Genomic DNA, 24,842 nt, shown 5'->3' with positions numbered 1-24,842 from the left:
TGTGAGGGCTTGTTTTTTGCGTGGCGAACTGTAGTTTTTATCGGTGCCACTTTTGGGTACATAGACTATATTGCAAAACTTTTTTTTTTTTTTTATGATAGCAGGGAGAGAAAACGCATCAATTCTGCCATAGATTTTTTTTTTTTTTTTTTTTTTTTACAGCGTTTATCATGCAGCATAAATGAGACAATCCATTTTTTCTGCAGACCGGTACGGCTACAACGATACCAAAATTCTTACATTTTTTTTAGGTTTTCCCACTTTTCTGCAATAAAAACCCTTTTTTTGGAAATCTTTTTTCTATTCTAAATTGCTGCATTCAAAGTCCTGTAACTTTTTTATTTTTTGGTGTATGGAGCTCTGTGAGGGCTTATTTTTTGCGAGACGAGCTGTAGTTTTTACTGATACCATTTTGGGGTACATACGGCTTTTTTGATCACTTTTATTGCGTTTTTAGTGAGGCAAAATGCCAAAAATTAGCTTTTTGCCTCAGTTTTTTAGCGTTTTTTTGCGTGCACAGTCAAAAGCATGTGCAACTTATTGTACACGTCGTTACGGACGCGTCAATACCAAATATGTGGGGTTTAATTTTTTTTTTTTACCTTTTTTTATGCTAATCTGAAAAAAAGCATAAAAAAGGGTTTTTTTTACATTTTTCTTTTCTTTTTTTTACATAATTTGTGTCCCTCTGAGGGACTTGCAGCACTGTGCCTATGATCGCTGTCATAAGGCATGGCAGAGCTACTGCTCTGCCATGCCTTATCGCTTATACAGCGATCATAGGCATAGGCAATACAGGACGCCGGTGTCTGGCGTCCTGTCGCCATGGTGACAGGCCGGGCTCTCGCGATGACATCGCGAGTTCCGGCCGGAGACACAGAGGGAGTCCGCTCCCTCTGTGAACTCTTTCCCTGCCGCGATCTACTTAGATCGCGGCAGGGAAGGGGTTAACAGCGGGGGGCGCATCTCCGATGTCCCCCCGCTGTTGCAGCGGGACGCCGGCTGTGACTGACAGCCGGCTCCCGCTGCGGGATAGCGCGCGATCATATGTGATCCCGCGCTATCTCCAGGACGTAAGTTTACGCCCTGTTGCGGGAAGTACCAGGCTGCCAGGACGTAAACTTACGCCCTGCAGCGGGAAGGGGTTAAAATGGCCAAGAAATTTACAAGCGTCTTGTTTTTTGTTTTTTTTCCCCCTAGGTCTATTTTTGCAGTTTATGAAGCATCGGACAATGTAAAGGGCATTCCTGTCTATCGTTTCACTCCACCAGCCAAGGTTTTTGCTAATATTACCATCAATCCTGGCAATGCAGGATTCTGTGTGCCGGAGGGAAATTGCCTTCCATCAGGCCTCCTCAATGTCAGTATGTGCAAGGAAGGTATGTGAGGCAAAAAGCGTCACTTGTTGATACAGTTAGATTCCAATGTACATTGCATTTTGTACTGTATAAACATCCTTCATTCACGATGGATCGTGTCTCGGTTACGCAGACCACCTAATTTTTCAACATTTCATTAGTTTCCGTAGTGCATGTTAATCTCAAACCAGGTTCTTACATAGAACTCCCCCTGGGGTCACATAACAAAACTTGGAATTGGGGGCGCCCCTGCTTCCCCCACTGAAAAATCTAATAAATGAAAAATGATATATTCTGTAACATTTGTAACACGGCGGGCTCACATGCAGACGCTCAGCTGTAGTATACCCCCAAATAATGCAATAATAAGTCAGATACCAGCTCTACACAGTTATAGGGGTTATTTGCTGTTATCTCCAGCCATAGTGATTACAGGACAGTTACAGGTGACATTTTCTTTGATTGCTGATGTCTGGTTTCTCTTTTTTTCTCTATTTGGGTCCAGACTGTCATGAAGATTTCTTTCACTCCTCTCTGTATACTCTGCCCATCCTGCCACTACTCACAGTGCCCCTTCAGTGTCCTCATAGTACTAGTGTCCCCTCTACAGTCCCACAAACTAACAGTGGCCCCACATAGTAATAGTGCCCCCATCCTACCTGAAGAACCCCTAGCTTCTACTGCTGAACATCAAGCCACCAGTGCAAGAACTTTCTTCATATTCGCACACTTCTGAGCCTAATGTTGGCTTTGCGCTCTATCCATAATCCACTCCTCCGCTTCCTGCTCTTAGAGTAATTGTTAGGAATCAAACCAGGGACTTCCTGCTCTCCAGTCAGTGTCTCTCACTACTGAGCCATCCAGTCTGTGAACAGTACCCTTGCATTACTACCAGCCTTGTTCTGTTATCTTGATTATTGACTTCCTGCCTCCTGGTCCTGACTCTGCCTCTGTCCCTGATTAGGCTCATTATAAAAGCCTGCCCCTGCCCCTGCACCAACGCGTGATTATTCTGCTTAACAGCATTGTTTGATCAATCTCCACATTGCCCGCTCCTCCGCTATTTCTGCAAGACCTCGTCTTACTGACTTCTGGCTTCCTCTCTGACTACGCTACCCACCTCATCCCTCCGTGCTGCAAACTGAGACCTTCATTCCTGACTTCGTGGACATTACACTTAAGGCTCCAGCCTTGTGCCCGTAACCACTACAACTATGTTCCAGGGAGTGTGGTAGGAGTCTGATTATACTCGGGGACAAGTGGTTCATCCAGGTGGCGGAGCCAAGCGGCTCTCGACCCTCCTGCCCAATAGGCCTCGTAGCAATCACGTAGTCTATCTCTTTTTGTAGCATGCCACTAGTTTTTACAGAGCAGTTTAGTGCCCTTTTTGATACATTTGTTGGCCTAGCAAGACTTTTATCCTAGTGTGGAAACAAATAAAGGTCCTATTTCCACTTGTGTTTGTGTAACTACTCTTGCTTTGGTTGAAAATAACACCTAAAAAAGATCAGTATGTGAATCTAGCTGTAGATGAAGTACATGGCCATGTAGCGTTTCTGCATTCCCCTGTTCACTGGAATCCGTAACGGCACTAGTTTTCCTCAATGAAAAGCGTTCTATTTTTGCATAACTTTATGAAACTTTTTGAAACTTCTTGTGTGTTTATTTTGGCAGGCGCTCCTATTATACTGTCCCAACCCCATTTCTACCAGGCTGAAAAATCAATTATTTCAAGTATAGTTGGAATTCATCCCAAGAAAGAATATCATGAAACCTTCATGGACATCAATCCGGTATGATAACTAAGTCATTCAGTTTTAAAAAATGTTAAAGGGGTATTTTTGAAATATTTGATGATGGCCTAAGCAATCATTGACCATTTAAACAACTTGTGCTTATGCAATAGCTGATATGATAACTAACAAAAGGCCAAATTACGTCATTTACCTAGAGTGACTTTTCAGCACAAAAAGTCATTTAAGTGCTGGCTACTAGGGTCCTTCCTTCCTCTTAAATTGCTGTCCGCTGCCCGTTGACATGTGAAGTCTGTCTCTAGTAACAGAGATAAGAAGACAGACAATAGGAAATAAAGGAGGGTGATGACTCATGCGGCCCTGAAAAATGTATGGGAGAGGAGGGGGAAGAAGAGGGAGAGAGGCTCACAGAGACATGCTACAGCAGCTGACTTTTAAGTGTTTACGGTCTCTGACAGCTACTGAAAGCACATTTACACTGCTCGGTAGTGCTGCAATTTCCTACGGGAGGCTGGTTATTAGGATGGTGTGCCGCAAACATAGAGAGGAGGATATGTTTTTCTCTATGTGCAGTGTATAAAAGACATCATAGCAGCTAGACTCCTCCAACCGATTCTACAAAGGCTAAATCTGCTGATAAATGCCACATACAAGTCTCGTAATGGCCAGTAATAATGTTGCAGCTCATGTACACACACAGCAGCTTGTTCTAAAAATTCAGGTATGCCTAGGCCACAAATGTGTGACTTGTGGGGATCCGAACATGAAGACGACCACCGTTCACCAGAAAGAGGATAGTCCTTCAATGTATGTTCCTGGAACACCTTTAAATACCGGGTCTAGCTACTACTTTGGGTTGGGAAGTGACACGATTTCTAGTAAATTTAGCATAGCGAGATCAAAGCACGAATAAGGCCGATTTTATGCCGATGCATGTAGGCATATAAAGACAGACTGGCATTCTTGCCCATAGCAATCAATTAGAACTGAGCTTTCATTTCCTCCAAATGCTCTACAAACCTGCACGGTAATTGATGATTATCGGCAGCCGTGCCAGTTTGTTTTTCTTTTAATTAGGCAGTTTTGATAAGTGAGACTCATTGTATTGGTTTCAGAATGGCTTAACATGTATGGGGTCTCAAGTTAAGGGCGCATTCATACGACCGTGGGTTTTCACGCCCGCCGATATATGGAGTCTCTCTCTGCAGTGGGAGGAGGCTGGAAGATCCGGGAGCAGTGCTCTGAGCTCCCGCCCCCTCTCTGCCTCCTCTCCACCGCCTGCACTATTTTCAATGAGGAGAGGTGGGACGGGGGCGGAACTAATTCTTGAAACTTAGCCCCGCCCCCATTCTGCCTCCTCTCATTGCAAATAGTGCAGAGGGGTGGGGAGGGGGTGGGGAGAAGGCAGAGAGAGACGCTGTATATCGGCTGGGCGTGAAAACCCAGCCGATATACGGTCGTGTGAATGCACCCTAATACTGTTGTGAGCAGCCTCAATTGGCATGGAACTGTTCTGCAAGCTGGAATAAAAAGGAGCAGAATTTACTCTAATTTGCCCTAAATTGGTGCTTCTAATGAATGTCCAGTGATCTGCTTTTCCAGTGTTGGTAAGTGTAGGATTAGGCCAATCTAACTTTATAACTTTTCTCTGAGGTTTCATCTCTCCTGGGCTATATATCGCCATTAACACATACATCGGCGCCTGCTGGTACTTTGCCTGTTCTGTCAGCAGAAATACATTCTCAGCAATTACGAGAGCGGCGTGTCACCTCTTGGGTATCACATGCAAATCCTTATACTTCAGCTTTCCCTGTGTTTTTAGCAACTGAAACCAATAGAGGAAATGAAAACTAAAGTCATATGATAATTTAATATAATATGACGGTGTGCGGTTGTTACTAAACTGGAGGAAAGGAGGAACATGGGCAAAATGTATAAAAATGTTAAAGTGTTGAAAAGGTTCAAGAGAGAAGGGTTTTTAATAAGAAATTGAACAAGGGGCACAATCTGAGATTAGTTGGGGAGGATCAGCAGCCACATAAGAAAATATGACTTTACTGAAAGAGTAGTAGATGCTTGGAGCAAACGTCCAGCAGACGTGGTTGGAAAATCAACTGTAAGTGAGTTAAGCATGGCTGGGCTGAATAGGCAAAGAGAAAAATAAAAAGGCTATAATATAAGGTGGATACGGGGGTCTGTGTGTCTACTAAAAATAGTTGGATTTAGCAGCTTGATTTTCATGTTTGTTCTAGATTGGACTTTTATCAGCTATTTCCAGGATATGTGATAAAACTCTGCTGGGTTGGAGTCCCGTATCCCCCTCTCCTCCGCACTGCAGGCTACCCCAAGGAGGAGGAGATTGAATGTCGCTCATGAAGTGTCGCTCCATTCATTTTCAGTGGGAATGGCTGACATAGCTGAGCGCTTGTACTTCGCTGTTTCCATTTGCCCCATTGAAAATGTATGTTTGGCCATTGCTCCATTCAGTCTCCTCATTTTACCAATGGTGGGTGCAGCAAGCCCCCAGTGATGAGGAAAGGCGGACACGGGACCACCGTTCTCAGGATCGGTGGGGATCTCGGCAGTGAGGTCAAACGTAGTTAAAGTATATGCCTTTTAGAGGGAATCGGTCCCACCCCCATCACTATAAATGTGGTCCCAGTGCTGTTAGAGGACCTGACAGGTAGCCGGGTGATGTATTTTTTATACTCTCCCACGATCCGGCTCTTTTGCCTTCCGAAGATCGCTTGGCGCTGGAAAATGGGACGCTTCTCGCTTCTCCCATAGCCTTGTATGATCGCACGCGCATGGGACTCTGCAAAGAGTCCGATTTTTCAGGGTCATGCACTTTTCAGGGGGCGACCGCGCCGGGTCGCAGGAGCGGATGATTGTAATTATACATTACCTGGCTCCCTATCGCTCTCCCTAACAGCACCGGTTCCGTGGGGTTGTGACGGGCGCCCTTTAACTTTGTTTCATTAATCATAGTCAATAGGTACATCAAGCAATACGTTTTAATAACTTTTTAGTTAAAACTTATACTTTTGATGGAGGGTAAAATCCTAATGTGAACAGTCCCTTACCCAACTTACATACTTAGTGGATCATCAAAATCTGCATGGAACACACGGATTTTACCTCCTCATTCATCTGCACTGAAAATGCGCAGCGCAAATTGAGATGCTGCAGATTTACCATGCACTATGCAGATAAGTTCACTCTGTATTTGTTCCTCAGTGCGGATGAGATTTCTTGAAATTGAATTCAGACTGCTGGTTCTGTAAGATGCTGCGGATCTCCCACAGCCGACTCCAGCCTGGCCGTCTTATTGCTGCATGCATTAACCCTTTCCAATCCAATTTGTATCCTGGTTTTCCTAGGGGGCTTACTCTTTTTCTGCCGTTATACAATGGCGCTATCTGCTGGCTAAAGCCAGTACTGCATGAGGTGACACGTTGGATAGGCTCCGACAGCAGAGAGGCTGGCAATATACAGTAAGAGAACCCCGACGGACGTCTTCCAACATCAGAGCTGTACAGCCTTAAATCATAATATCTTTAGACGTCAGACAGTGGATTGGAAAGGGTTAAATACATAGTGTCTTGGGGTCCGGCAGTGCTTTCCTACACCCAGAAACCTCTGTGACTTATGAGCGGCCAGCCTCAGCAGACTTCCTCATAGTTTGTCATATAATGCTCTCTGTCCTCTACAACACTTGCCCTTTACCCAACAACGGCGTTGCATCAGTGTGAGTAAGTTTGTGAACCACCAGACTCTCAGGATGTGAACCGTGTCACATGGCGTGGAGATTACCTCACCAGTCTTTCAGTTCCTTACAGGGAAAGTGTAATCGGAAAATGACTTATGGTTTAACCCCTTAAGGACCAGGCTGTTTTATACCTTAAGGACCAGACCCTTTTTAGGGATTTTACCTATGGGGTAGTTTTACTTCCTCTATTTTGTTTCCTTTAGCTACCAAAATTATTTTTACTGTGTTTTTTTTCTGTGACATATAGGGTGATTTTTTTTCAAATATCTTTTTCACTGACTTTATTTTTCCCGTTTTTTTAGTTTTATTGGGTGTAAGAAGTTAAAAAATGATTTTTTAAATGTTTACAGTTTAAAAAAATAAAAATTTGTATATTTATGCTAAAATAAAGTATGGGAACGGGTTCCTCTATTTGTTTCGGACGTTTTGATATATAGTATGTATGGTTTTGGTTTACAGAGCGCATACGGCGACGGTTTTGGTTGGCGTCGGCTTTGTGTTATTTTCTTTCTTTTGTATATATTGTTTTATTCTGTAATATTGTTCTACTTATGTATGTAATCATGTTTTCCCTTCGTCATCATGACAGCATACGCTGGAGGTTGCTCACCTGCTGACCTGATGGGACAGGAAGAGGCAGAACATAAAAAGCACCTCCCCTCCACCAAACACCAGTGTTTTTCCTGTCCCTTCAGGACAGCAACGGCAGAGCTCCAGCGACGCTGTCCCATGCCGGAGGAGGACTTACCGGCGAAGCGGCGGCGTTTTTCTTCGGGCAGCCCCGGCAACCCCAGTGGGAAGGACCCCATCTGGGCGCTTTCCGGGGACTGCGTGGGCCGGGGTCCAAGTACGGGCTGCCGGCACCACTGCGGCCGTCATTTCAGGCGGCGGCCGCCATTTCTGGTGGGCCTGGGTCCAAGGACGGACTTTCCGGCGCCACCGCGGTCGCCAACCAGGCGGCGACCGCCATCTCTGGGTCCCGGCTGTAGCGGGCGGAACACAAGGAGTGTGACGCCAGATGCTCCGCAAGAGGGCGTGGCCTCGATGGAGCGCACAAAGGGGGCGTGGCCTGGCGCGGCTTGGCGCCAAATTCAAAATGTAAAGCCCCTGCACCAGGGTCGGCTGGTGTTTTGTTTTTTCACGCTAGGAATCGATTCTAAGGACAGGAATGGATCCCACAAGTGCAGGATGTCGGCCAAGAGAGGACCCAGAGAATCTCCAAACTGTAAGTGGTCCTGTGGGCCAACCTACAGACACCTGCACTACACTTCCCTTACTAACAGAGCTCTCCCTTGTCACGTACGACAGGGATACTCAAAAACCTAGGGAGGCTAGGAGGAGAAGTAAAAAGCGTCCTGTATGCTTACAAAACTTCATGACTCCTATTCTAAAACATTATGCGCTTCCTGCTCAGCGAAAATTCTGCAGGAAGAAAAATCTTCCCCCATGTCTGAAATCCAGTCAGTTGTCCGGGAAGAAACAGTCCTACCTCTCGGACCTCCAACCAGGGCCCTTAGGGGCCACAAGAGGGTCTGCTCCAGCAGTGTTAGAGTCCGACTCTGACATGGCAGAAGAATTCGATCTTGTAGATCTTGGAAGTGTCGCAGGGGGAGAAAAAATATCTCGTTTGGAGAAAAAAAAAAAAACCCGCTAAAAACCTTGCACTGTGCAGGACGTCATGTTGCGAGTCTGCTTCCACAACGTAAATCTACATTCCCTGTAAACGCCACACTTAAACCATTGATCCTTAATGATTGGAATTGTATGGATCAAGCTCCCTTAATTTCTAAAAGAATTTTAGGAGTGTCCTTTATTGGCAGACAATGAAGTGGCTATCCTTGAGGAGACGCCATCTGAGGATACGTCCCGCTCAAAGGCAACAAAGTAGACATGACCATGCGTAAGGCTTGGTCCACGTCCAGCTTCATTATAAAGCTAATACTGCGGCCACCTTGGTGGCTCGCTCTACTGCGGTTTGACTAGGTCAGCTTCTACAGTCTGCTTCGGATCTCAGGCAGCCCTATCCAACACGAGCATCTCTTCTGCCAGCCCCGGTTGCCCCAGTGGGAAGTACCTCATCCGGGAGCTAACCGGAGACTGCGTGGGCCTGGGTCCAAGGACGGGCTTTCCGGCACCACTGCGGCAGTCATTCAGGGGTAAAGTAGTGGTCAAGAGACATAACCTCCAAAGATAGGTTGTGTACCCTACCCGTTCGGGGCGGCTAGTCATCAGACCCCGCAAAAAGCGCCTTAATTCCATGTCCCTCCTCTATAACATAAGTGGGGAATGGAAAGACCGGAGGAAGCGGTAAGGGTCTTACTGTTGTCCCTCAACCTGCATCTTCATGCCCGCAGAAGATTAGTTCACTTCTGCACTAGTTGGAGAAACATAGCTACTAATGGTGCCTACCACATGCTGGGAAACGATCCTAATGACAGGAGTCGATCCCACAAGCACAGGCCTGGTGACGGAGGGGTACAAGATTTGAGCTAGAACCCCGCCCTCCAAATAGATTCATTTTAACCTTGGACTGTGTGGGCCTGGGTCCAGGTACGGGCTTCCAGTTCCACCGCGACCGTCATCCTGGCACCAACCCTAGAGCAGGCTCTACTTAAGGGTGAACAAATCGTGCTGGATATCGGTGCAGTTATCCCCATCCCTAACACGGAATGAGGGAAAGGGTTTTACTCCCCTCTCTTTCTGAACCAGATGGCTCCCACCGATGGAGACGATCAGAACCGCAACCCCCCTGATTGGTAGGGATAACGTTATGGCTACGATTGACATAAAGGATGAGTATTATCACATCCCCAATTATGACAACTCGCAAAAAGTTCCTAAATTTGCGCTGAGAATGGCGCCTTCCCTTTGGAATCTCCTCTGCTTCACGGAGCTTTTCCAAAGGGGTGATTGGAATGGTAGCCTTTCTGCACAATCGCGGGATTATCATCATCCCCCATCTGAAAGGGGGCATAGCTCAGTAGATGGTTTCCGGCTGGTGGCAGATCCCCTCACTATTCTGAGGTCATACTGGGGGTCCACGCTTCAGCTGTCTAAGGGTCTGAGCTGGATCAGTAATGATTTGAAATCCAACATGGATCCGGACACCAGGAAAAAATTCCTAGGAGTCATTTTGGATTTTCGTCTCCAATGTTCATCCCTTCCTCCTCTAAGGAAACAGCTCATTCTAGAGAATGTTCTGCTCCTATAAAAAATCTACAGTTTCAATAAGAGGCGATGCGGTTCCTGGGGCTAATGACTTCATGCATTGGAGTGGTTCCCTGGGCCCAATTCCACAGCAGTGATCTTCAGACACTTATCCTCCAGAAGGGGGACAAGTCAGTCCTCACTTGACAGGACAATCCCTATTTCCACTAGGGCTAGATCCTCACTCCGCTGACGGTTGTCCTCAGACAGCCTTTTAATGGGGTAACTGATAACTGATGCGATAACTGATGCCAGCGCAAAAGGGTGAGGCGTCACCTTTGAAGGTGGCCATATACAGGGTACTTAAGACCCTCATGAGAGATCCAGGTTATCTAACGTTAGAGAACGTAATGAGGTTTGGGAAACCCGACGTAGCCTGCAAACTGTTTAGGGATGAAGCATGTGAGGATTTTTTTACGATAACATGATGGCAGTGCCACTCATTCGCCACCAGGGTTCCACCAGGAATCCTCTACTTCAGCATTTGGCGAGAAGGTTCCTTCAAGGGGCGGAACTCACAACTAAGTAACTGTCGGCCTTCCGTATAAAAGGGGCCGAGAATTCAGTCGCGGGCTTTCTAAGCAGGAAGAAAGTAGACGCAGGAGAGTGGGGACTCCATCCCGAAGTGTCTAGCCTACTCGGGACAAATAGGGGGCACCCAAAATAGTTTTGTTTGCGTAAAGCGCAAATACCAATTGCTGTCTTCTCTTTTCCCGAGACTCGGAGAAACAAGCCTTAGGCACGGGCGCCCCCTCTCACCCCTGGGTTTGGGACTTAGCTTGCGCTTTTTCCCCTTTACCCCTGATTCCGCTACTCCTAAGAAATTACTGCGGCCAGGGCTGTCAGTAACGTTAGTAGCGCCTTATTGGCCCAAAAGACCTTGGTTTCCTCTCCTGAGATCTGTCAGTGGGAGAGCCTCTCCATCTTCCGTCAGGACTGGACCTATTGCTGCAGGGTCCTCTCCTCTACCAGGAGGTTCACAAGTTCAGGCTTACAGTCTGGATCTTGAACGGGTAAAATTCTTAGAAAAGGGTTTATCATCTAACGGGGTTTCCACTATGTGCGAGAGCCTTATGCCCTCGACGGAAAAGCTTTATCCCAAAGTCGGGAAAAAATTCTCAGAATGGATGGGTCAGGACATCCAATCAGACATTCGTAAAAATTTTAAATTTCGTCCAGGCAGGCCCGTATAAAGGGTTGAGTCCAGATTCCCTCAAAGCCCAAGTAGTGGCTTTGAGGGCATTCTTTGATCTCACGCTTGCTGAGCACAAGGGGATCAGGAAATTTCCTAGAAGAGCGAGTAGACTGCATCCATTCATAAAGCTGATGGTGCCCCCCCCCCCCCGGGATCTGACTATAGTCCTTCAGGCCTTCTGCGATTTTCCCCCGTTTGAACCTATTAGAAACCTATCCATCGCCTTGCTGACGTACAAGGTAGCCCACCTTGTGGCAGTTATGTCGGCTATGTGCGTGGGTGAAATTCAGGCCCTTTCGCAAAGGGCCCCATATATGACTATGCACCCTGATGAGATCGTATTCTCCTTAGACCCTTCCCTCCAACCCAAAGTCTTGTCAGACTTCCACGGAGGCCAGCCAATAGTCATTCCAGCCTTTGTCTAAATTTTAAAAACGAAAAGGAGCAGAGGCTCCATAATCTTGACGTTAAAAGAGCTGCATTAGTGTACCTTGAGGCAACGGAAAGTTGCAGAAAGACTGACTAACTTTCGTTCAGTCTCAGGGGCAGGCCAAAGGGAAAGCCACTTCTAGAGATTCAATAAGCCAGGTGGCTCAGAAGAGCCATCCAGGAGGCTTACAAGGCCAAGGGCATTCCTCCCCCAGAAGGTTTGAAAGCCCACTCTACTTGGGCGGTGGCATTTTCCTGGGCAGAAAGGGCGCACGCCTCAATCGAACAGATTTGTAACGCGGCCTTGTGGACTTCTAGTCATACGTTTATTAAACCTTATAGGCTGGACATTAAAATCTAGTGAGGATGCAACCTTCGGGAGGAAGGTGCTTCAAGCAGTAATCCCTCCCTAAAAAAGCCCATGCCAGTTATTTGGTATTCCTCCAGGTGTATGCTGTCATGATGACGAAGGGAAAACGGGAATTTTTTCTTACCGATAATTCCCTTTCTTAAAGGCATCATGACAGCATACGGGCTTTCCCCCCCTACCGACACGGTTACCCTTGTTGGCTTAAACACATGAGGTAATGTGTATGCTTATGATTTCTTTGTCTAAGGTGTGTGGGGCCAATAAAACACACCTTCTGGTTAAGTATACTGTCACTGTGGTTATTTGGAACGCACTGGTGTTTGGTGGAGGGGAGGTGCTTTTTATGTTCTGCCTCTTCCTGTCCCATCAGGTCAGCAGGTGAGCAACCTCCCAGGTGTATGCTGTCATGATGCCTTTAAGAAAGGGAATTATCGGTAAGAAAAAATTCCCGTTTTTTACTATCTCTGTCCCCCATGATGTCATATAAGACCTCTGGGGGACATTCTTTTTTTTTTTAATTTGACACTTTCCCACTGAAGCTGGGGCATCCATAGGAGCCACATCCATAGGAGCCCCAGTTACAGGGGAAAACAAGTGCTGTAGTGACATTAGTCACTGGCAGAGCTGTCCAGGGTTTAGTGTGACCCTCCAGCTCTGCTGTAGCAGGAAACCCCGGCAGTCACATGACCCACCCGGGCTCCCGATGTGAAAGTTACAGTTTACTTTCACTTTGAGTACACAGTGCTCATTGAGCACTGTGTACTCGGGGAAACAGAAGGCAGGAAGGGTTAAAAACCCCTCATGCCTTCTTCTCCGGGTTATAAAAACCCGTTCCTGCCTCTGATTGATTGCAGAGCAGGAGGCTTAAAGCGCCGCCGTAATTTTACTGTCGGCGGTGCTTTAAGCCCAGGACCAGGCGCCGTAAATTTACCGTGCCTGGTCCTTAATGGGTTAAATCAAGTTTTATGTTTAACATATTTAAGACTTTTTGCGGGATTTTTTTTTCCATGTCACTATCTATATTTAAAAACAATAAATCTGATATCCTGCAGTTTTCACACTGACCACTGAGCTTAAGGGTCCTTTTCCATGATGATAAATTGTTCAGATTCCTGCATTATCGGTCAGTGTAAACGCTTGCTTTGACCGAACGACTAACGAGAATTTGCTTCTCGTTTGTCGTTCAGTTTCAGCATGCAGAAAACTGAACGACGGATTGGCTGTGTAAAATGTAGCCGGGCGGGCCGGAACGATCCCCAGCCACTCTGCTTCCATTCATTGGCGGTGATCATTTCTGTCTAAAAGCACAGGGATGATTATTGCTGGGACGAATTGTCGGGTATTTGCATCCAATAGGGCCCTAATAATAGTCTGACACTTCCTGTTCCGTATAAATCACTTCTCAGCAGTCCTCTCATTCTCAACAAAGACTGGAATACAGTGAGAGGTAACACCTATATATAGGTAACACCATTCACTATAAGGGATGGGCACAGCTCACCTCCTCTACTTTGCTGCACAGTGATTTCTGCACAGGTCACAGAAAATACCTAGAACATTCTCCCATTGTTTTCTTTACATCACAGACAATGGAAAATGTATGGAAATGTACGGCCGTATGCTTCCAAACATTTATAGTATACATTTTTGCTAGCATATATGTTCAGATTCATTCAAATTCCAGTTTCTGACCAAATTATGAGCACTGCCCTTATATGTATTTTTTTTTTTTTAAATAACCATATCCCACCTTCTTTTCAGCTGACTGGAATGTTAATTCGAGGTGCCAAGCGCATGCAGGTCAATGTCTATATAAAACCAATTCCGGAGTACGAGTAAGTATTGTAAATGGTGCTTTACAACAATTCATTAAACATGGCCGATTTGTGTCTGACCCCATACTAGAAATATAAATGAATGTCGGAATGTAGCCCCCCAGCACATGACCTTTCGGATGTGTGTACATACATGGTCTGCTGCGTTGGGGTAGAGTAAACACTTAGCAGCTGTTGCTCCGACGGACGAGTCTCAGAAGACGCCTTCTCCCCAACCAGCGCTAGCAGTTATGACTTTCCCACTAATCTGGCAAAAGACTATTTTTGATGAATGCTTAACCCCTTAAGGGCACAGACAGTTTTTGTTTTTTCATTCTTGCTGGGACCATAATTTTTTTTTTCCCATGATGTAACAGTAGTTTCACGTCTGCGTTGGAGCCTCCGATCGGAGGTTCCGTCGCAGATGCGGCTGCAAATACCGGAAGAAAATGCCCTGCATGCAGCACTTTTTCTTCTGTTTTAAAACCAGGTAGCTGGGATGGACCCCATTATATGGACCCCATTATATGGACCCCATTATATGGACCCCAGGCGCTGAACAGTTTCGTCCACCAGTGAACAATGTCGGAGTTCGCTCGTTCGGACAGTTTTCAGTCGCCAGAGATCTTGCCTCTAAGAGACAGTAAATTTAGGCGGTGGACCTTATGAAATAGTCTAATATAACATGCGTGTTTTATGCGTATTTCAAATCCCCGTAACCTATCCTGGTGCGTATTACGCATCAAAATAGGAGATGCTGCACTTTTTTCATACGCAGAAGGGTTCCTTCACACTGGCAAGGGCGATATCGCCCTCGCAATCCTTCTGGAAACCCCTGGATGAGAGGCGTTTTCACATGGAAAGAGCCTTGCATCCCTGCGGTGGTTCCCTTCATCCCCGCCGTGGCAGGAGATCGCGACCTTCCCCCTACTGTTTTCAATGGGGCCATTGCTGCTGGCCCCGTTGTAAACCTGTGGAAACCCCTGGATGTGACAGCCTCACATCCTTGCAGGGCTGAAGGAATCACAGCCGCGGCGGGGAATCACGATCTTCTCCCATCGTAAGAAAATTGCGCAATTTTCTCACCAGTGTGAAGACGCCCTAATACGAAAACAAATGCAGGTGTGAGGGGTTCCATATAAATCAATGGGCTTTTAGCATTGCTTATTACATTCATGAAAAATACGCCCGTGAGAGGGAGCCCTTTGCTGTAGGGCATTTGCAGAAGGAAGAACATTTGGAGGGGTTCCCCCATGGTGACAAGGATAGGAATGGCTGATCTAAATATTCAATTCTACCAAAACAACCGACTGTGAGCACAGCCACGTAAATTCATGTTCCTACGTATAAAAAACTCTAAGGCCTCATGTCCACGGGGAAAATAAGAATTAAAATCCGCAGCGGATTTTAACTCTTCTCCCGCGCACGGATCCGCACCCCATAGGGATGCATTGACCATCCGCGGGTAGATAAATACCCGCGGATCGTCAATAAAAGTGATTTAAAAAAAAATGGAGCATGAAAAAATCTGGACCATGCTCCATTTTCATGCGGGTCTCCCTATTCTATTGAAGCCTATGGAAGCTGTCCGGATCCGCGGGAGACAAAAATCAGATTTTACTCACACGCTCCGGTTCTTCTCTTCGGCGCCGCGCCATCTTCTCTCAGTCGCGGCCGGATCATTTTGCTTCGGCCCGGCGCATGCGCGGGGCACGTGACCGACGTCATCGTGCACATCCGCCGAGCCGAAGAAAGAAGATCCGGCCGCGACAAGAGAAGATGACGCGGCAGCGAAGAGAAGAAACGGAGCGGATCGGAGGTGAGTTTATTCTCATTTATTCTTATTTTCAGCCCTCATGTCCGCGGGGCAGGAGGGACCCGCTACGGATTCTACATGGAGAATCCGTAGCGGATCTGATTTTCCCCGTGGACATGAGGCCTAAACCAGATTTATCTTTTTGCAAATAATTAAACGTTTCTTTGTTTGTTTTCAGAATTACTTCGAAAATACAGACTCTTTATTTTCCAGTAATGTATCTGAATGAGGTGAGAACTTTTGATCACCGTGAGGCGCATACAAAGGCTCCATGTGCAGCGGTACAGTCTGTTGCCATAAGTATGGAGATATGTTACTGAGCTGTGTCAAATCCATCGTGCCATTGTGTTACATGTTATAGGGTTGCTACCTTTCTCATCCAAAAATACCAGCCAGGTTAATATGTGTGGGGCCTCGGCGTCACAGGGAATGAGGAACTATGCTTCCTACCGTACTAGTAGTTACATTAGAGACATACAGAATGCATCCTATTTACAGAGGCCATACCTCCAAATACCACTAACCTAATGACTGTACAAGTACTGCACATGACTCCGGCATCATACCCCAAAATGATTGCACTTTGAGGTGAAAATCTGCGTTCTGTAGTCAGAGTCCAACCTCAGAATAACTGCAGACTAGAACCGAAAAAATGTCAGATCCCAGAGTAAATTCAGACCCTGCAATAAATATATACCCTCTGATTAGTAAACGAAGACAGACTCCAGACACTCTAAGCGGAGCTCCCAGTATAACTGTAGACTCCAGATTAGAAAATGTATACTCTACACGCAGTATTCGGTTCATTCTCTGTGGTGTTCGATGTTTCATTTTAGGATCTAACTAGATGCAGTGTCGGGGTTCATGTTGTCTTGTTCCTGTGACAGTCAGGAGAAATTCTGGGCTATTTGGGTCAGCACATTCTTCCTGGATGAGTTGACAGTATAGCAAATTAACGCATTTGGTAGGTCTGGAAAGTCTTCAGACCCTTAAACTTAATACCCCATAATGACAAAGTGAGAACAGAATATTAGCTTTTCATTAAAAAAGAAAACTACAAAGATTTCTTAACATTTTGCATTGACATAAGTATTCAGACCATTTGGTATGACATTTGAATTTTAGCAGTGGAGCCTTCCATTTTTCTTGATCATCTTTGAGATGTTTCTCTCCTTGATCGGAATTCACCTGTGGAAAATTGAGTTGATTTGACATAAGTGTCTATACAAGGTTTCACAGCTCACAATGCATATCGGAGCCAAAATCAAGCCAATTAGGAGGAAAGAACTGCCTGTTTAACTCTAAGACAGGATTGTGTGGATGCACAGATCTGGAGAAGGCTGCAAAAAACGCCAGCTGTACTGAAAATTCCCAAAGGGTACAGCGGCCTCCATAATTCTTAAATGGAAAAAGTTTGGAACAACCAGGACTCTTCCTAGAGCTGCCAACCCACCAAACTAAGTAATTTTGGAATATGAGCCTTGGTAAGAGAGTTGACCAAGAACCCAATGGTCACTCTGACTGAGCTCCAAAGATCCTGTATGCAGATGGGAGAAATGTCCAGAAGGTCAACCATCCTGCAGCCTCCTTCATGTGGGCTTTATGGCAGAGTGGCCAGAAAGAAGCCTTTTCTCAATAAAGGACACTTGAAAAGCCCACTTGAAGTTTGCCAAAGCACCTAAAGGACTCTCGGACTGTGAGAAACAAGATTCTGTGACCTGATGAACCCAAGATTGAACTTTTTAGCCTCAAGTCTAAGCATTATGTCTGGAGGAAACCAAGCGCCGCTCATCACCTGCCCAATACCATCCCTACAGTGAAGCCTGGTGGTGGCAGCATTGTACTGAGGGGTGTTCTTAATGAAAACCTGAAACAGAGTGCGAGGGACCTCAGACTGGGCAGAAGGTTCACCCTCCAACAAGACAATGACCCTAAGACCACAGCCGAGACAACACAGGAGTGGCTTAAGGACAACTTTGTGAGTGTCCTTGAATAGTCCAGCCAGAGCTCTGACTTGAACCTCAATCAAACATCTCTGGAGAGACCTAATAATGGCTGTCCGCAGACGGCCCCCATCCAACAGGACAGCTTCAGAGGATCTGCAGAGAAGAATCACAGAAAAGCTCCAAATCCAGTTGTGCAAACCTTGTGGCATCAAGCCCAAGAAGACTAGAGCCTGTGATCCCTGCCAAAGATACTTCAATTGAGTGCCGAGTACAGGGTGTGAATACTTATGTCAATGCAAAATGTTAGTTTTTCATTTTTTAAAAATTTACAAAGATTTCTGACATTTTTGTTTTCGCTTTGTCATTATGAGGTATTGAGTGCAGAACGATGAGGGGAAAACTTGTATTTTTTTTTACTTGCTAACAACATAACAAAATGTTTAAAAAAAAAATAAGTGAAAGAGTCTGAAGACTTTATGTCCCCTCTGTAAATAATGCTATCTATATACCAAGTCAGCTGAACTGCAGTGCACATTGGCAAATGTCTAAAGTTTAAAGCACACAGTTTTATCTGTCACTGATAGTAGAACAGTCCGAGGGGTTTACTGAATATACTTTTTGCTTTTATAACCATAATCCATGTAAAATGTCCCTGCAGAGCGTCCTCATTGATGACCAGTCTGCTGCAAAACTCAAGCTCGTCCTTCTGGAAGCCAGAGTGGTAGCTAACGTTCCTTTCATCATCATGGCGTTTGGGCTTTTATTTGGCATAGTATTTGTTGTATTTGTTTGCCGTCCATCGAGAACAAGGGAGGAGGTAGGTAACATTCTAAATCCACATGAAATGCAGATTGAATAAAACACACAAGTTGTTATATTATGTCCGTATTTTGTAACAGTCATCGTACAAAGTGTTTTACATCTATTGGTGCATATCCACATTACAGTAATAGTGAATGTCTAGCTGTATAAGAGTAGCTTCACAAAAAAAGGTTTGGTACGGTGTCAGCCGGTAGAGCAAAGTGTGACTGTGCTCAGTGAGAGAAACCAAGTAATCTTGTAGATAGGATACCTTTTAATGGCTAACAAAATTACGTGATTTTATTGCACAGTCCTGGCGAGACTAATTTGCACTTAAAACAATACCAGACAAGATGAGCAGAGAAGTAATTAGACCCCTGGTAAGGAATGTAACAGTTTTATGATCTCTAAATTTGTGTTAGGGGGTCACAGGCCTGTGTGTTAGCTCTCCTTCAGACTTGCAAATAGGGAAGATGGAACAATACTTGGTAAAAAGTTCTAGATTAACTTGCAGGAATGCTGCCATCCAATTGGTGGCGCTGCAAAGGTATTGTTCCATCTTCCTTATTTGCAGGTATGAAGGAGAACTAACACACAGGCCTGTGACCCCCCTAACACTAATTTAGAGATCATAAAACTGTCAGGTTTCTGTCACAGATGCTATAGTGCCAGAAAAGTTTTTAACATGGTTAATTCCTTAGTGTCCTCTTTTCTGTTGAAGAAGGCACATGCCAAACTACTATTGGAGACTCTGCAACGTCCTAAAGACTTGGTGGCCAAGACCCCTGTTGAAACCCCCTTGTGGGGTAATAGATGCCTTCCGCAACTTTTGAGTCTCCCAATGTGAGGTGCTGGATTGGTATGGGGTCACCTCCTTGGAGCATCTATTCGGGAATTGGATCTTTGTCTCTTTTGAACAATTACAACAGACACATTGAATCCCTAAATTTCCAGAGCCGCGTCCAACCACATCTGTGTATCCACTGAAAGGAGTCTTGCGAAGGCAGGAGCTCAAGGGTCTAATTTCTGTATTGCATACTCGCCTTATTCAGCATCTTAGTAGTTTGCTCTGAGGATCAGGTACCTTGCAAACAATCATGGCTGCCAGACAGACGGAGCACAAAAAGATGGCTACTGTGCACAGAAGAGGACCTCTTTACTCTAAGAATGCCTAACATGTTTTAGGCAAAGTGTGAAATAACGTAATTTCATTATGATATTATATATGTTACAGGCAATGTGTGAAATTAGTTATTGTATAGAATTCTTAAGCAGTCTATAGAATGTCAAAAATGATACATCCTAGTATGAAATGACGAATATTTCACACATTTTCTAGGCATTGAATGCAATGCCAAAAGGCGAACAGGCAAAATATAAAATACCCCTACCAACAGTGGACTGGGCTCCCTCCAGTCAGCCTATTTTTTCCCTATACTGAAAGATGTGATTCCACTCTTCGCACCATCAACCCCCATTATCTTCTTCAATGTCCCACAATCCAACCCTCGTCTTCCTCCGAGGTGCACTATCACATTTACCACTTACAAAACCATCCTGAGTCTCTGCTGTCTCGCTTCTCCATTGCACTCATGTTAATGGCTGCATGCAAGGCTGGACAGGTCTGGCTCTCTTTCAGTGTGACGCTAATGCCGCATGGTGTTGGCTCGTGGGTCCTTTTCTGCTCCCCTTACGCAGTGCCCTATCCACTGCTACCCGTCTGCCAACACAGAGAGACAAGACAGTGAGGTGGCGGAAGGCAGGGCTTCACTGAACGAACAAAATGCTATTTTTTTTTTTTCCCCCTTTCCCCACCCATGCGGATTAAATGCTGTGCATCCGCAAAAAAAACCCATTGAATCTGCAATCAATTGCAAGCATTTAAAAAAATTTTCCGCAATGAATCGCAGGTCTTCCGCAGCAGGAATCCGCCTCTGCCATGTGCAGGCGGCCTTAGTCAAAAAGAGAGACACACTGGAGGGTTCACTCGCTGCCGAGGGGCTCCTGGAGGACTCAGAGATGCAGGCACTGCAAGCTGCTAGGCCACTATTGCTTTTTTCGCAGTAAGAAAGTCCTGTACTTTTATTTTTGTTGCTTTTTCATATATGTCTTTATTTTTTGCCACCGGAGGTGGGGAGTTCTCCTTCAATGGAAGTGTTCAAACAAAGGGATGATTTAGTGAATCCTGCATTGAGTTGGACGCAATGACCCTGGGAGTTCCTCCCAGCTCTACCATTCTATAAAAAATAAAAAGGTTATACATTTCACAACGCAGATATTAAAAAATATATATTGTATGTGGCTCTGAAGCCCTGAAATAGCTTAAAGGGGTTGTCCCGCGAAAGCAAGTGGGGTTCAGCACTTCTGTATGGCCATATTAATGCACTTTGTAATGTACATCGTGCATTAATTATGAGCCATACAGAAGTTATAAGAAATTTTTCACTTACCTGTTCCGTTGCTGGCGTCCTCGTTTCCATGGAGCCCGTCTAATTTTCAGCGTCTAATCGCCAAATTAGACGCGCTTGCGCAGCCTGGGTCTTCTTCTTTTCTCAATGGGGCTCCGTGTAGCTCCGCCCCGTCACATGCCGATTCCAGCCAATCAGGAGGCTGGAATCGGCAATGGACCGCACAGAAGCCCTGCGGTCCACCGAGGGAGAAGATCCCGGCGGCCATCTTCAGCAGGTAAGTAAGAAGTCACCGGAGCGCGGGGATTCAGGTAAGCGCTGTCCGGTGTTCTTGTTTAACCCCTGCATCGGGGTTGTCTCGCGCCGAACGGGGGGGCTGTTGGAGAAAAAAAAAAACGTTTCGGCGCGGGACAACCCCTTTAACTCAACCCCTTGTATTCTAGTAAGAGAGGGGGGATAAGACCTTTACAGCTATACATATGGGTGTGAGTGTTGGAAGACGCCTGCTAGGCCGTTCACACATTTTATGTTCTGAGAAGGGTCTATTAGTAGGTAGTAGATTGTGTTCCAGTATTTAGTATTTTAATTCTATGTTCACTTTACCATTTCTTTATACTACATTTATGAAGTCTCTCTCACTACTTGGTCTTCTATTGCTCCATGAATATAATTGTAAGCACTTCTCTCCTTGTGTTATTTAGGGCACAGAAGACGAGAGAGGACCACTTATAAGAACATCCTAATTAATGCAGAACTATGAACTATACAAAATCACTGACGTCTGTCCGGACTAGGAAATGGAGATTTTGTGAGAGACTGTGTGAAGGATACAGACCCCAGCTAGAAGATGCCTTGCCCCCGGGTGACGCCTATCGGAGTTATTGGAGACATTGAAGCCTAACAAAAAAATCAGCAGTGAACTGTCCCTCTACATTATCACTATCAAACAAGCACAAGTTCTCATACCAATGTATTAAGCACTAACGGATTAATTAGCAAAATGCAATTGTGTTTGTTTAGTGTATCAAAATTAACAATTTAGTGTCATATGAAAGTGGTTAAAATTTATCTTAAAGGGGTTTCACCAAAATTCCAAGTTATCTCTTCTCCAGAGGATAGAGGATAACTTGTTGATCAGTGGGGCTCCCGCGTCCCCGGTCCTCCTCACTGCAGAGTTACTGAAGACTGAATGGAGCGCTGGTCACGCATGCGAACTACTGTTCCATTCACTTTCAGTGGGACTGCAGAGCTACCTGAGCGGCACCAATTTGGCTATTTCCGTCAGCCCCATTGAAAAGCACGGAGCACTGACTACACATGCTCAGTCAGCGCTCCCTTCATACTGACATCACTGTGGCGGAAGAAGCGCGGAAACTCCCACCAATTCACTTCCCTGTGGATAGGGGATAACTTTTTATCTTGGTACAGCAACGTTAAACTTTTGTTATAGATTTAGCACACTGCATGCCGGATTTGATTCCACAACAGTCCATCTTCAATCAATAACATATTTTGGTGATAAGAGGACAAACTGGCTACTAGAGATGAGCGAGCGTACTCGGCCATGCCCCTTTTTCGCCCGAGCGCCGCGATTTTCGAGCACTTCCGTACTCAGGCGAAAAGATTTGGGGGGCGCCGTGGGTGAGTGGGGGGTTGCAACACGGAGTGGGGGGGAGAGGGGGCTCTCCCCTGTTCCCCGCTGCTACCCCCTGCTTCGCCACGCCTCCCCCCACCCCCGGCGCCCCCCGAATCTTTTCACCCGAGTACGGAAGTACTCGAAAATCACGGTGCTCGGTCGAGTAATTACTCGAAACGAGTAGGTTCGCTCATCTCTACTGGCTACTTATACACGTAACTGATCTAATTGTATCAGCGTAATATTGGGTCAGAGATCATCCACTACCATACTTGTATCCAGGGTTACCTAGTCGGTACATTTCTTATTTTGACATAATACTGGTACTTATAGTAGGGTTTTAAGAATAATAATGCCCCTAGGAACCAATCCTCTCCTAGGTCACTTAGATAACGTCTGGATCATTCAGGCTTGGGGAACTAATATTTTAACAAGCACAATATTTTTCCACTATTGAATGCAAGTATTATGATATTGAGGACTGTGTCTCGCAAAGCTTGGGCCCCAGGAAGCCACTCTGAGTACATTGGACTTCACTGGACAAGCTGTTCGAGAAATGCTTTACTAGACCAATAATGGAAATCCACTTCCATTAGTCGGACGAAATTTGCCAACAAAGAGTCAAGCAGTTGTTTTAATAATACAGTATAATAAACCATGCCTGACTGTTCACTTTCATATACAATATTAGTTTCCTTTGAACAGTAAGTTTTTTTGTGTGAACTCTCCATTTTAGGTATTTTATGTTCCATATATCGGCAACCATTAGTTGTTTTTTTTCTCGACATTATTTCGATCCATCGTTTTTACAGACTAACATAACTGGCACCTGCATGTTCTTCCATCTGGAAGAGAGCTAATTCTTGTATGCCTTGGATTCTTGAAATATTCCAGGTTTCACTCTTAGAGCAGTCACAATAGGTAACACTTATCAGTAGTGATCTCTCTAAACTTTGTGCTCTGGGAGATTAAAAAAGCATTCAAATGAGATTAGAACAAACCCAATAACGGCTCTGTCTGCAAGGTTTAGAATTTTTAGCTAATTTCCAGAGTTTACAAAGGGAATAGTGTTTGTTAGCTGTACTGTGTAGCCTGGAACAGAGTCAGCAGAGGGCAGGGGATTTCATAACAGCTGTTTTATACTGCTGAGGCCTCGAGTAGCAGAACTATATACTCAGGGGCAGGACAGCAACATTATACACTCGGGCTCTGTATGTAGCTCCCCTGTCACTCGCTAGTCTTTTAGCTGCTTTCTACATACTGAAATCTAATTACTGGAACTAAAATTAAAAACATGAGACCCTCCCTTCAAGAAAGACTGGGGGGTTTATACCTTAATCCTGATTAACCAAATTAAGTTAGTATTTCTGAAAATCAATCAGTTTTCTGTAAAATAATCAGTTTAGATGGTGGGATTATGCTAATGTGAAATGGTATATAACCCTTCTGTGACTGGAAGAAGCTGTGGAAGCAAAGCTCAAGTCAGGCAAAGAAGGACTCTCCATGTTGGATTGCATTTATGCTGCTTTGTCATTTGTAAGAATAATAAAAGGGACATACTCTTACTTCACTTGTTGCCGAAGCTTTATTATATTGTGTCTTCTATCTGTTTATTACAAGATGACAGATGGATTTGGAAGCGGACAGGTAAGGAAGCTATCAGCGCAGAAGATTGGTACTTGTGTCTGGGATGCTTACAGTGGCAATCACTTCGCAACTGAGCTTCCATTTATGGTGATGCACATTCCCCAATGTATGAATACTATTGGAATTAAGCACAGAGGAGGGAATGCATCTAGTAAGCACTGCTTCCAGTTATGGAAAAAATAAGATTTTTGGTATAACTTACCATAAACTCACTTTCTCGTCTTATTGGGAGACACAGCAAGACCTTGGGTATAGGCTTCTGCCACTAGGAGGCGACACTAAGCATAAAAAGTGTTAAATCCTCCTACTAGCTATACCCCTCCTGTAGGCATAATCTAGCTCAGTTTGTATGCAAGCAGTAGGAGCAGCCAGTAGGATATGACAATAATAATTAATAAATAATGCTTAAGAACTGTAACTCTTTCTACCACAATGTGCCACTGCACTGAGGACACTCCAACTAAGTGGAGCATATGTTACAGTCCAATACCAGACTAGGTGGGTGCTGTGTCCCCAAATGAACGTGACGAGAAAGTGATTTTACGGTAAGTTATACCAAAAATCCTATTTTCTCGGCCGTATCATTGGGGGACACAGCAAAGACCTTGGGACGTTCCAGAGTAGTACCCAAGGGGGTGGGAAAATGTACACACCCACATGTGTAAAGCAGCACAATAAGCTCTTCAATTGCA

General features: G+C 45.2%; 1 protein-coding gene across 1 annotated transcript in view; it reads left to right on the top strand.

Annotated features, from left to right (window-relative positions):
* Window positions 1-24,068, top strand: part of SCARB2 (scavenger receptor class B member 2) — a 54,284-nt gene extending 30,216 nt beyond the window's left edge. Inside the window, exons 7-12 of the mRNA XM_066574399.1 lie at window positions 1,201-1,379; window positions 3,033-3,151; window positions 13,844-13,917; window positions 15,891-15,942; window positions 18,317-18,475; window positions 21,569-24,068. Of these exons, the coding sequence (XP_066430496.1) occupies window positions 1,201-1,379; window positions 3,033-3,151; window positions 13,844-13,917; window positions 15,891-15,942; window positions 18,317-18,475; window positions 21,569-21,610 (625 nt within the window). The 3' untranslated portion in view covers window positions 21,611-24,068. The remainder of the gene's footprint in view (window positions 1-1,200; window positions 1,380-3,032; window positions 3,152-13,843; window positions 13,918-15,890; window positions 15,943-18,316; window positions 18,476-21,568) is intronic.
* The last annotated feature ends 774 nt before the right edge of the window (window positions 24,069-24,842 follow it).

Source organism: Eleutherodactylus coqui, chromosome 7 (genome assembly GCF_035609145.1).
Source record: "Eleutherodactylus coqui strain aEleCoq1 chromosome 7, aEleCoq1.hap1, whole genome shotgun sequence".
Classification (NCBI taxonomy): domain Eukaryota; kingdom Metazoa; phylum Chordata; class Amphibia; order Anura; family Eleutherodactylidae; genus Eleutherodactylus; species Eleutherodactylus coqui.
This window is presented reverse-complemented; position numbering and strand designations above follow the sequence as displayed.